General features: G+C 38.8%; 2 protein-coding genes across 4 annotated transcripts; one reads left to right on the top strand and one right to left on the bottom strand.

Annotated features, from left to right (window-relative positions):
* The first annotated feature begins 4,439 nt into the window (after window positions 1-4,439).
* Window positions 4,440-8,201, top strand: LOC109080662 (secretogranin-2-like). The gene is given in 2 exon segments (XM_042740208.1): window positions 4,440-4,589; window positions 6,008-8,201. A coding segment is annotated over 1 exon segment (1,836 nt). The 5' UTR covers window positions 4,440-4,589; window positions 6,008-6,014; the 3' UTR covers window positions 7,851-8,201.
* Window positions 8,202-9,092: 891 nt separating this feature from the next.
* Window positions 9,093-13,067, bottom strand: LOC109080652 (AP-1 complex subunit sigma-3-like). 3 transcript variants are annotated; one of them, XM_042740239.1, is made up of 5 exons: window positions 12,903-13,067; window positions 11,112-11,290; window positions 10,361-10,469; window positions 9,470-9,607; window positions 9,093-9,230 (listed from the first exon to the last, which is right to left on the bottom strand). In XM_042740239.1, exons 1-5 carry the CDS (start codon window positions 12,903-12,905, stop codon window positions 9,195-9,197), a joined length of 465 nt encoding a protein of 154 aa, XP_042596173.1. In that variant the 5' UTR covers window positions 12,906-13,067; the 3' UTR covers window positions 9,093-9,194. The 3 variants fall into 3 exon arrangements, with proteins under 3 accessions (XP_042596173.1, XP_042596175.1, XP_042596174.1); XM_042740241.1 differs by lacking the exon at window positions 12,903-13,067 and adding an exon at window positions 12,553-12,575; XM_042740240.1 differs by lacking the exon at window positions 12,903-13,067 and adding an exon at window positions 11,379-11,804.
* Between the last annotated feature and the right edge of the window lie 177 nt (window positions 13,068-13,244).

Below are 13,244 nucleotides of genomic sequence, written 5' to 3'. Positions count from 1 at the left end.
CGTTGCATTTGTATGAATGAGAGCAGTAAGAAAATTGCGCAAAAAGTGCAACTCTGACAGAAATTCAAAAATGTCAAGGCTATAATGTGATTGGTTATCAAGGCACATGTGATCCAAGTTGACCGTTACGCTTTCTCCAATGGTAGAACCGCGGCGTTCATCGGCAGTAGGCTATTTATGACCAACCGTAGTCCATACCAGGTTAGAGAAAACATTTGTTCCATCTCCATATGTAAATATAAATGACTGACAAAGAACATTCGCGAACATTTATTTCACAATCTATCTCCGTATGTAGCTCATAATGGCTCACGGGGAGATGGATCCTAATGTCAATATAAATAAATGTCTGCGAAACAAATGACTACACCTTTGCTTCGATTGACCAATCAGAATTGAGTATTTCAGAAAGCCTTGTAATAAATACACATACATACATTATTTAATGCTTACATAGGCCTACACCCAGTTTTTAAAAAAACTTAGAGTACAAACAGGATAATTTGTGAAAATTTACGTATCAGTGTAAATGCATAATCAGGGTAGTACTAAGTAAAAAAGTAAAATACAATTCACATATTTGCATAAAATTATGAGCACAACTGTGAATACCCACAGTTCTACCCAAGAGAACCAGTTTGGCATCTCTACTTGAATTCATAGGCTAACAACACTGTTCGCTCTGATAGACCGGAAATGTTTTGCATGTGTCTCAGTGTGGGAGGCACGGTTTGATGCCCAGATACAACTGAGGATTCAGTCAAAATGAGGAGAACATTGAGTGCTGGGGGCCATGGGAAAACTGACTGCCAGAAAGGAGTGATGTTAGACAGATAAACAAAGATAATCTCTCTTAAATATACAGAAAACAAAATCTTACCAGTAATCATGTTCTCAATCTCTCCGTTTGTCACCGTACAAATGATATGAATGATGCCTCACATTGTTTCATGGGAACACAAACCATAAATAACTGACATTTATTGTAGGGGAAAACATCTTTCATGGTTTGTCAATTTAAATGTGCTTATTTTCCTACCACAAGCACTGCAGAGGGAAATAAACACAACAAGACGCGTCACGTTGAGATCTGTCGATGCTGAAGGGTTGCACATGCACAAGTGTGTGATCTCCTGTGAAGAATCTTTCAGAGAAAACAAATGACAGGATTAAACAACAACAGACAGCGAGTGTGAGTTTGGATCAGTGTGTAGGTGGCTGGGACACGTGGACAAAACATAAACATATGGGAACAATCTGGAGTGATGCATTGCTTTGACAGTTCCCTTAAAAGAAAGCTCTGGGTTTAAAAAGTGAAACTCTGTCAAACAGACACTAATTTCAACTCAAGAACTTACTGATTTTTTATCAGTCTTGTGGCTATACACTTCGAAAACAGTGTGTATTTGAACATTTATTTCAGAACAATGCTTTGCCCCATCCATGTCCATTAAACTCAGTTTTGTTTGTTTTTACAAACTGGCAATCAATAGCAATCAACAAGATGCTTCAATCTTTAATAGCCTAATTTACATCTCTGGAGATTCATTTTAATTTTTCTGCGCACCATCAGAATATCTCAGATGACGATTTTGATTTGAATGCCTTTTTATATTCAATAATTTGTTTTATGGTAATGTGCATGTTGCATTATGGATGTTTGCATGTCAAATTATACAAACTAATGCAATGCATTTTTCAAACACTTGAAAACATCTAAAGATAATCAAGGCTTTATGCACTCTGAAACATAACATTACATGAAATATTTGGATGGGGCATGTTAACATGTTGTGAGAGCAGCATTTAACAATAATTAGTAATTTGTCTTGCAAGACTGTAATATGTACTGGGATAGACACTGCTTTTTTATGTCGTCTGAACTTCCACCATCCAGGAAGCTCGAGGCTCGAGGCTGTCTCGTACTGCACATATGCACGTCACACACGCCTCATCCCCCTCTGATCAGTGTGTGTGCGTTCAGTGTTTCTCTTCCATCCTCTGTCAATATTATTTGTCCTCTGAAATATTCAATGCATCCATCACACCATATTAAGAATCAGCCAGAGAACAAGTTGTTTTTATCCCATAAACACACTAACATAACAAAAGAGGTAAATGGAGCACATATACACACACACAGGATGTCTACATGGATTGTTAACTGAATCTGTAATGTGCAGAACACAGATGAAAATAAAGGTGCAGTAACAACAATGGTGCACCTGCTCAAATTGCACACACACACACACACACACACACACACACACACACACACAGGATCGGCTTTAGGCTCATACACTGATGTCAGAGCAATGACGTGAGATGAGAGAAGAGAAAACAGAAGAGATGAGAAGAGAACAGATGAGAAGTGAAGAAATGAAATGACAAGGGAAAATGAGAAGAGATGAGAAAAGACAAAAAAGGAGAAGAGATGAGAAGATAAAAAGACAAGAAGAGAATTAGAAATGAAATTAGTTGAGAAAAGCGAAGACTAAAAGCAATGAGAAGATAAAGACGAAAAGAGGAGAGAAGATAAAAAAGAAGTTAAAAAGATGAGAAGAGATTAAATGAGATGAGAAAAAGGAAACAATGACATGAGAAGAGATGAGATAAGAAAAATACGAGAAGAGATGAGAAGAGATTACATGAGATGAGAAAAAAGACAAGCAAAGAACAGAAGATATGTGATGAAAGAAGAGAAAGTAGAGATGAGATGAAAAGATAACAGAGGCAAGAAGAAACAAGATGAGAAAAGGGAAGAGGGCAGAAGAGATGAGAAGAGAAATAGGCAAGTAGAAGAGAGAAAAAAAGACTAGAAGTGAGAAAAGAGATTAAAAGACAGAAGAGAAGAGAAGAGAAGAGAAGAGAAGAGAAGAGAAGAGAAGAGAAGAGAAGAGAAGAGAAGAGAAGAGAAGAGAAGAGAAGAGAAGAGAAGAGAAGAGAAGAGAAGAGAAGATAAAACAGAAGACAAGAAGAGATGAAATGAGAAGAGAAAACAGAAGAGATAGGAAGATAAATAGGTGATTAGAAGAGAGAAAAGAAGACTAGAACACAGAAAAGATGAAATGACAGAAGAGGAGAAGAGAAGAAAAACAAGAAAACAATGGAAGAGAAGAGATGATATGATATGAGAACAAAAAAGGAGAAATCAAATAGAGAGACAAGAGGGGAAGTGAAGAGATTAGAATAGAGTAGAAATGAAGAGAAAGAGAAAAGAGCCAAGTCAGGATAGGCGAGACTTGATGTGACGAAAAAGATGAGAAGAGAATAAATGCCTGACTGTAGCTGTGGACCAATCAGCATCATCCAGCTGAACTGTGTGTGTGTGAGTGTGTGTTGTTCTGAAAGAGACTGTGAATGAGTGGGCCACCCACAGCAGCAGAGCAGAGGATTTCTGAATGAACGAGATCTCCCTCCTGCCAGCTCCTGACACACTGCCAAACACACACTCACTTCACAAAACCAGAGCCCACAGCGGCAAACCCCGTCCCAGACACACACATGTCACTTCCCATCAAAACACTCCTGTCTTCCTCTCCGTCAGTCCCTGTCTCACACGCCTCTCCGCTGTGACTCATCGCTCGCCAGACGCTTTACAGATGAAGTCAAATCAACATGACCAGAACCTCAGCCAGCCATAAGAGTGTGCACGGGAGAGAGATGCTTTCAGCTTCCCATACCTCATGTTCAATATGCTTATTAAGGATTAAATAGCTTTTTTGGCACAACAGCAGCTGCATCATCAAATAAAAGACGAGCTAACGAGATCTCCCAAGAGCATTCTGGGCCCGCGGATCAAAAGTAAAGTACCATCGCTCTTCAGTGATCGACTATTATCATAATATCACAATCAGACTCGAGAGCTTCCACTTTACATGATAAGAGAAGGTCATAATGAGTGGGTTTCTTCTTCACCAAGGGCCTTTTGGCACTGAAACCTCTAATCAGAGGTGCTCTTGTGCTTCTTTACATAAAGTTACCATGGTAACCACCAAAATATACTACAAAATTCCAACTCACTAAACTTTAACTAAAATGTAATTGCTGGTTTTAAATTGAAATGAAAGTGAAGCCAAAGTTAGTAGTGAAGAGTTAATTGCACTTAGTGATTTTTTGAATGAATGAATGAATGAATGATGCATTTATATAGCGCTTTATTGTGTATTGCTGTACACCCAAAGCGCTTTACAATCATTTGAGGTTCTCTCCTTTTTTGGATCACCCTTCTTGATGTGAAAAACTGAATAATAAGACGAATTCAAGGTTATGCATGCATAAAACCATTTTGAGTTTGTATGCCAAATAAATAACATTGAATTGCCTGGAGTGTGTGTGTTTTTTTGCCAGACATTTTTTTGTGTGTGTGTGGCCGGACATGTGTGTGTGTGGCCGGTTTTGCGTATGTTGTTTCAGTGACGCACGAATCAGGTGGCGTCTCTTATAACAGGCGGAGCTGTCCGTGGTGCTGACGAGAGAGAGACTCCGCGCTCGTGCTCACGGTGCTGCTCAGCCATAAACACACCGAGTGCGCGAGAGCGATGTGCAACGCACTCACGACTCCCCTTTAAAACAGACCGAAGGCAAAGGTAAGAAGGTTTTTGTATTTAAACACTCATTTGTGCGCTATTTAAGACGAAATGCATCACTTATATGTGGTTTATCTCTTTAGAAACGCGTATGGAGCGCTTTATGTATTGAAACAAGTAGATGAAACAAAAAAAGCACGCGTTTTAAAAGTTGCAAAAAGGATTAATAAAAGTTCGACCGCTTATTATATGAAAAATTCTCAGTTTCGCGCACAATTGTTATTTTAAAGCTCATTTGTGTTTATTTTAAACTCTACAAATCGTTAATTCAGAACGCTGCGCACATTTGAAAACAAACTTGGTTTAAACCTGACGGAAAATGTCCAAGTTAAAGTTCTTTCTACTACATTTCCACTTAAAAATACGTATAAACAGCTAACAGATTGAAGTGAGCAGGATGTCGTGCTCCGGGGCTTTCTCCTCCTCTCCGTTTGACGGCACTTTGCGGTTCAACAGCAGTGCGGATCCTCGCGCGGTCTCCCATAGCAACGGGGTATGACTCATTTAGCCGCGGCAGCAATTTAGAAACTAATGAGATTTTCAGCGCAGGCTCTCTGAGTGCTCCGCAAACACTCATCAACAGGCTCTCAACAGATGTCAGAAAGAGAGAGAGAAAGCAGAGCGAGACCCTCGATGGTCAATTAAGCATTGTAAACAAGACTGCAAAGTAATCAATGGTAGGTCTTTGTAAGAAGTTAAAGGAATAGTTATGCCAATATTTAATCACCCTCGTGTAATTCCAAACATGCATGGCTTTCTTTCTTCAGTGGAACACAAAAGAAGGTATTTTGAACAAGGTATTTTTGCCTATAGGCTACATTTAAAGTCAATGGCGTCCAAACAACACTGGACCACATTGACTTTCATTGTATGGACAAAAACACTGAAACAATTGTACAGGTTTTGAATAAGATGAAGTTGACAAACTGATGACAGAACAATGAATATGCATGAAATTGGTAATGCAAACACATCTGTGTGTGTGCATGTGTTGCAAAATGTAAGAAAGCTATCACCTTTGTAACTGGAAGTGGTACTAAATTTACATTAAATGGTGCACATTAGTACCTTAAAGGTACTTACATGTAGTACTAAGTTTGAAAGGATACCACCCCAATGAAAGCTTTCATACCTTTATTATTTTTTTACAGAATAATCAATATACATGAAATTGTATTAAGCACAAACATATTTGTGTATGTGCATGTGTTGCAAAAATGTACAAAAGCTGTCATTGGGGTTGTACCTTATTTACCCCTAAAAGGTACATATTAGTACCAAAAATCTCCATATTAGGACCTATTTTAAAAGAGCACCACCCCAGTGAAAGCTTTTATACTTAATTTTCATGAAAAACTGTCTGAATCACCATCTATCCTCTCTCCCTCCCTCCCTCCCTCCCTCCCTCCCTCTCTCAGGTAAAACATGCTGTCATCATCTAGATGCTGCGCAACAGGGGTGTTCGTCCTCCCCTCGCTACTTCTTCTGCCCCTTTTCCTTTCTCTCATTTGTGGAGTTCAAGGGGCCACGCTAAGAGAGCATCGCCTGACCGGAAGTGAACCTGTCTCTTACGGACCTGCGTCCCAGATCCGTCCTCCTCCGAGTGCAGAGATGCTCAGAGCTCTACGTTACATCCAAAGCCTCAGCCAGAGAACCCCACCTGATCCTCTTGACGACGAGCACCAGCAAGACACTTCAGACGAGATGGAGAGCGTTCGCTCCATGCTGCAACTGGCGGCTCCTGCTCGGATGGATAGAGGCATGGAAGAAAGTGAGGAAAACGAGAAAGATAAAACTCAAGAGTTGCTGCAAGCGGTTCTTACCACACTACAACAGACCGAGGAACACATGGTGCCCCAAAAAAACTCCCAGAAGGTCATCGCACCATCTCAAACTCGATACGCTGTCCACCCCTTCCCAAGACCAAAACAACAACTAGAAACGGAAACTTCGTCCGAGAATTACGGAAGGACCTCATGGACCAATCCAGACAGCCAGAGGTGGCACCGAAAGTTCCCAGTCATGTTTGAGAAGGAGGAGGATCAGGAGCAGCCTCTCAAACGGACCAACGAGAACGCAGAAGAACAGTACACACCCCAGAAGCTGGCGACCCTTCAATCTGTGTTTGAGGAACTGAGTGGAATCTCCGCATCTAAGCCCAACAGCAAACGGGAGGATGGTGAAGACGATGACGATAATGATAATGACTTGTACAGGCAGAGGAAGATGGTCTTGGAGGACATCATGGGAACTGATGAATGGGCACCTTTGGAGGAACAAAAAAGAGAGAGGCATGGGAAGAAGAAAAGGGAAAAGAGAGAAAGAAGACGATGAAGGCATGGGTTTAATCGCAACCTTGAGGATGATGAGCAAGAGGAGGATGAAGAAGACGATGATGTCAAGAGATCCAATCAACCCGACTGGTTCCAGACAGGAAAAGAGGAGGAGCCTGAGGACATTGCAAAGCTTGTGGACTACTATCTTCTGAAAATCCTAGAAAAGAAAGAGCAGGAGCAGCAGAAAAGACAAGAGTCCAGCAAGAGCGAGCAAGAAAGCGACCGAGAGGTGGAGAAAAAAGATGCGGATGAAGACGAAGACGAAGAGGAGGACGACAAGGAGGAGAGGGACATTAAGCCCGTGCACAGCACACTCCCGGAGACTTTGTCCCAGATCATCAAAATCTCCCAGATGCTACAAATCCCACCGGAGGAAGTTCTTGAGCTTCTCCAGAACGAGAAGCAGAAGGATTTATTCAGAATCCCAACAAAGTCACGTACACCATACGCAATTGCTCACAAGACCTTCAATGCATCACCTCACCGACGGCCGCTCGAGGCATCGGAGGGTAACAGTGTCGCCGAGGACATCATGAACATACTTGAGCTGGTAAACGCGGTGCAACAAAACAACCGACCAGCGCAAGTGAAAACGTCAAGTTATTATGAGAGGGAAACCAGCAGGGATGATTATGACGACACTGCTGGCGAGGAAGATGAACTTGCTAATTACCTGGCGCCGGAAATGTTCGCACATGGACAGAGACGTGCACGTCTGACGCCCTTAAGTGACGAGGATCAGCCCGTGTACGAACGTGCCGACTACTTCGACAAAAGCGCGCCAGAAAAAAGACCCGCGAATCACGAGAATGCAGCGGCGGGATTGGACAACAACACGATGCTGCAAATCCTGCAGTTTCTGGATCCAGAGAGCGTTGATGCCGACGAAACAGACTCTGAGGGGAAAACAGTTCCTGAAATGTAGATGTGTAGATAACGATTATATTCATTGTTTGAAGTTTGTCATATAATAAAATATTTTGAAACAAATATATCCCCTAATTGAGTTTAGTCAATGTAGTGCTCCAGCTTTTCTCATTTCTTGTTCTGTATAGCGAAAAAAAGAGTATTTTAGTAAACCCAATGAATTTGTTTTTTAGATAGTGAATAGAACAATGTAACAAGTAGCCGGCTTTACCTCTTCAATACATGAACACACACAGATTTTCTCCCTCTTAACGACGATAGTTCTGTTTTTAGTCAGTCAGTATCTTGTGCGTGTGATGAGGTCATGTGTGATGTAGCAGAGGTAAATAAAGCATTTGTTCACACCATGGTCCTCTGTGCAATGCTTCTCTGCAACCTCTGCAACCTTGTCATGACATACAATCTTTTTGTTTGGTTTTTGGTGATTGGTTTCTGTTTAATGTGCGACCAGGGTCATAACAACCCCGAAATGCATTTACATTTGAGGCATAGACATTTGGTTATATATTTAAATGCATGTATAGAATAAGCTGCATTCGTGCTGCTACAATTCATTAATTCTCAAAAAAGTCTCAACTGTTATTAAAATGCATTTTATTATTTAATAATAATAATAATAATAATAAAAACATTCCAGATTTGGGTCAATAACTGACTGATTGTCAGCACAAAATAAAAAATAACATCAAAATAAAATTTACAGCACAATCAACAGAAACCAGAATGCTAATTTCAGAGTGTATTCAAATATCCCACATGTACACTACCGTTCAAAAGTTTGTTAAGATTTAAAACTTTGGTTTTTAAAAGACGTTTCTTCAAAAACATCATAAAACCATAATATTGTGAAATATTATTACAATTTAAAATAACTTTTCTATTTGAACATATTTTAAAAAGTAATTTATTTCTGAATTTTCAGCATCATTACTCCAGTCTTCAGTGTAACATGACACTTCAGAAATCAAGAACTGCATTTATTTGAAATATTTTTAAAATTATGAATGTCTTTACTGTCACGTTTCATCAATTTAATGCATCCTTGATTAATGAAAGTATATGTTTATTTAAAAAATATATATACTGACTCCATTAGTGTACATAAGTGTATCTCTCGTTGATTGTCTAAAACCAAATGTGCTACATATTAAACTCCTATAACTTAATAATAGTATTCTTACTATCTCAAAAGTAGTTAGAAATGCTTACTAATACAAAGTGTTGCCATTTCAGTGTTGTGACTTTGTATGGAAGCTCAATTAAATACATTCAGCATATGAAGTTCTTGTTGTTGTGTCTTTGGGGAGTGAGGTGATGGCTGTGATGATCTGAACATGTTCCTTCAGTATGTGGGTTTGTTTAAATACTCCTCCATCGTCTGTCAAAAGATGAGGACAAAACACAATGTCTCTGAGTTATATTTGACCAGTGTAAGAATTAAATACATATATTCATGAGGTTATAACATTCATGAATGCCTCTGTAATAATTTATTTGAAAATCAAACAGTCAAGCAGACAGGATCAGGTTGTGTACATATAGTACACACACATCTGTGAGAAAATGATGAATCACCACCTCAGCAAGCTTGCATGTGTGTGTGTGTGTGTGTTTCACCTCCTGAAGAGAATCTGCCTCCTCCATTGATTTGGCCACAGATGCTTTGGATGTCTCCTGCACCTCTCCACCAATAATAAACTCATCCAGGATAAAGTATGCCTTCTCAAAGTTAAAAATAATGTCTAATTCACACACCTGCAACACATGCAAACAGATCTAGATGCCAAAAACATATAAACATGACTCACACCATTCAGAAAACACATTAACATGCTCTTGATTACATCAAAGTCTTACCAAGAGGATGAGTAATATTACTCTATATATGCCACATATGTTTATATATATATATATATATATATATATATATATATATATATATATATATATATATATATATATATATATATTAGGGGTGGAATGGTTAAAATTGTAAAAGAAGTCTCTTTTGCTCAATAAGGCTTCATTTATTTGACTAAAAATACGATAAAAACAGCAAATTGTAAGATATTATTAAAATTTAAAATAAGTGTTTTCTATTTGAATATATTTTAAAATGCAATTTATTTTTGTGATGCAAAGCTGAATTTTCAGCATCATTACTCCAGTCTTCAGCATCACATAATCCTTCAGAAATCATTCTAATATGCTGATTTGCTGCTTAAGAAGCATTTCTTATTACTATCAATGTTAAAACAGATGTGCTACTTCATATTTTTGTGTAAACTGTGAAATATTATATTTTTCAGGATAATATGGTGAATAGAACAGCACAGTATTTATTTGAAATAAATGTATTATATATATTAAATAATAATATATTAAATATAAATATATTCTAAATGTCTTTACTGTCACTTTTGATCAATTTAATGCATCCTTGCTGATTAAATGTATGAATTTATTTAAAAACTCTAAATAAACTACAGATTAGATTTTTAACCTTACATTGCCAAAGTACTGATCCAGCAGCTCGACGTATCTGTGCAGAAGCTCCAGTGTGATCAGCTCATTGTCCCCTTGCTCCAAACCACAACAGAAATACAGACTAGCATACCTGCAGGACAGAGGTCAGAGGTCAGTGTCACTGGGTTTCAAGCTGCTCTGAGTGACTAAATGTTTTTATATACAACACACAACCACAGGCTGATCCAGGATCAGTATACTCTTTTTTTCAGTATATACATTTTTCACTGGTTCTTTTCCGAAGCTTTTCGTCTTCAAATAAGGAACCATATTTAGTTGAGCAGAGCTTTCTAAGGAACTTTTTTAAGAAAATGAATCATATGAACTTAAAGGACTATCAAGCCCTTTTGCAGCCAGCCATTATTTTTCAGTGTGTACTGCTACAATGCAAAGTCCCCTTAATCTAGGACAACAGATGAACAGAAATGCCACAAGATGCATCAGGTTCAAATACAATTGCTCTGCAGGTCAAAGTTCAACATGCAAATGTTCTAGTAGTTTTCGTATCTTCTGACTATGCCAAATTAGGATACTTTAATGTGCAAAGATCTAAAAAGGTGCATGCAGAGAGACTGTAAATGCACCATAATGCTTTAGGGCTTAATGGCTGATCATTAACTTGCGTCAAAGGTCGAGTTAAATTATTCTATGGGAGAGAGCGACAGAGTCGGAAAGTTACAGAAAGCATTCTAATGCAGACAAAAGCACATGCGATAAGAAGGTGACCTCTGACCTCCTGTAGACGATCTTAAGATCCCTCCACTGCAGGAAGTTGCAGGACTTTGGCGGTCGCACCAGCACCATTTGCATGACGTCTCTTATGATCTTCTTCTTGTCGCGATCGCTGAGAGCCGTGAACCATTTCTGCAGCCGGAGTTTCCCCTGACGACTGAACAGCAGCAAGAAACGCATCTACGGCAGAGACACAAATGTCCTGAAAATGTCTGAAAGCTTCATTAAGCTGCTTTTGGGAATGTGATAAATTATGTGAAGTATTGACCTGAATACAACACAAAACACACACAGGTAAAATACCACATGCTTTGTCATGGTCGGAATGTCAAACAACGCAAGACTATCGCAGTTAAAGTATAACTAGGAGTAATAATATGGGGAAACTGTGTGCTCTCTCTCACACACACACACACACACACACATACGTTTCCAGCAGCACACAGTCAGTATCTTACAGATACACTAAAACCACAAAGAGACCGTGATGAACATAAGACTACTCACGAGACCCCAGTGGGAATCTGTGTTTGATATTTTAGGCCTGTTGCCAAGAGCCTGCATCACTGTTGCCACCAAACACAAACACACACACACACACACACACACATGCTTACCTAGTTAAATGAGGACATGCCATAGAGCTTTACTGCTATTAAATAAAGCAATTTTGTTAATATGAAATATACTACATGAAATATTTACATTGTCATTCCTTTGTCAAATAATTGCTGTTAAATAACAAAGCATATATATATAATTTGACACTATATCAGCATCAATTACCAAACTCAAGAGTAAGAACATTTAAAAAAAATACTTAATACTTAATTTGATAATAATTGCAGTAATTTAACAATATTTTACAATTAATTTAACAACAAATTATCAATATTAAATAACTCTAACACACACATACTGCAGTGTGACATGAACATAATTCTAATTGCTTAATTTAAAAGCAATCATTTTACTTCAGGACCATTTGGAATGAACAACAAAAAAGAGGGGGGGGGACTAAAATAGTCACCAATTATAATTTAAAAATAATAATAATAAACATAATAAATAATATTCTTATACATTTTTATAACCTTAAATCTCGATTCTAATATAAAAAAAGGCAGGTAAAAAAGCTTGAGCATGTCAAGGTCATGAGTTAAATTCTGAGGAAACTCATGTTTTTCTGAAATGTTTACCTTGAATACATCTGCCAGTGCATACAGTGAAAACTATTACTGCACTACAACTACTAACAACTAATAAAAGCCTGTGCTGGTTTAGACTATAAAATTATTATATGAATCATTTTACATGTAATAACGTCCTAAAACGAAGTATAGTTTACATTGACACAGTCATGCATTTATACTGGAAATGTGAACATGAAAATGCAAATGTATGTTTTTAACCAAGAAAAGAGATGAAAGCAACAAACGCACCTTTGTCTTCTGACACAAGAGGAAATACAAATGTCCCTCTTATCAGCAAAAGAACAGTGTGTGTGTGTGTGTGTGTGTGTGTGTGTGTGTGTGTGTGTGTGTGTGTGTGTGTGTGTGTGTGTGCAATAAAACTCAACAAAGGGTCAAATATAAGGACAGATCCCAGACAAACAGCTCTACAGAAGAGAAGACACAAAAAACAAAGCTCTATCTGACCTCCCTCTGACACTCGGATTCGTATCTTCATAGTTTTGACCTGTTGGTGATGTTAACGCGAGAAAACGGCAGCAACATTAACAAGAAGACAGTGCATGACGAGCAGCAGTGTCACGCTCGCGAGCTCAGCTCACCATCCTGAGACTCCAGACTCCCTCAGATCCTAAACGAGCCTCTGCGTGGAGCGCCGCGCGGGGTCATGTCCAGAGCTCAGCCGGGACAGTCTCACCTCGCCCCGGTGTTGCTGTGTTTCTGCTCGCGCGCAGGTGTGGACCAATCACAGGCGCGCACGGATAGCGGGGGGCGGGGCCGAGATCCGCGCGAGTCAGTATCTGCCTCACACCTTTACCTGGTCAGGTGTAGCGAGAACATTCTTTCCGCTGCAATAAATTCACAATTCATAAATTTCATAATTAATAATTCGTTATGACTCAATCCCTTGTGACCAAACCATACAAAAACAATATAAAGATATT

Source organism: Cyprinus carpio, chromosome B15 (genome assembly GCF_018340385.1).
Source record: "Cyprinus carpio isolate SPL01 chromosome B15, ASM1834038v1, whole genome shotgun sequence".
Classification (NCBI taxonomy): Eukaryota; Metazoa; Chordata; class Actinopteri; order Cypriniformes; family Cyprinidae; genus Cyprinus; species Cyprinus carpio.
Note: the sequence above shows the minus strand (reverse complement) of the source record. Positions and strands in the feature narration are given on the sequence as shown.

Coding starts and splice junctions, on each gene's coding strand:
- LOC109080652 (XM_042740239.1), bottom strand. Junction 9,608..10,360: donor TGGATCAGTACTTTGGCAAT/GTAAGGTTAAAA, acceptor CATGTGTTGCAG/GTGTGTGAATTAGACATTAT. Junction 9,231..9,469: donor AGGCAGATTCTCTTCAGGAG/GTGAAACACACA, acceptor ATCTTTTGACAG/ACGATGGAGGAGTATTTAAA.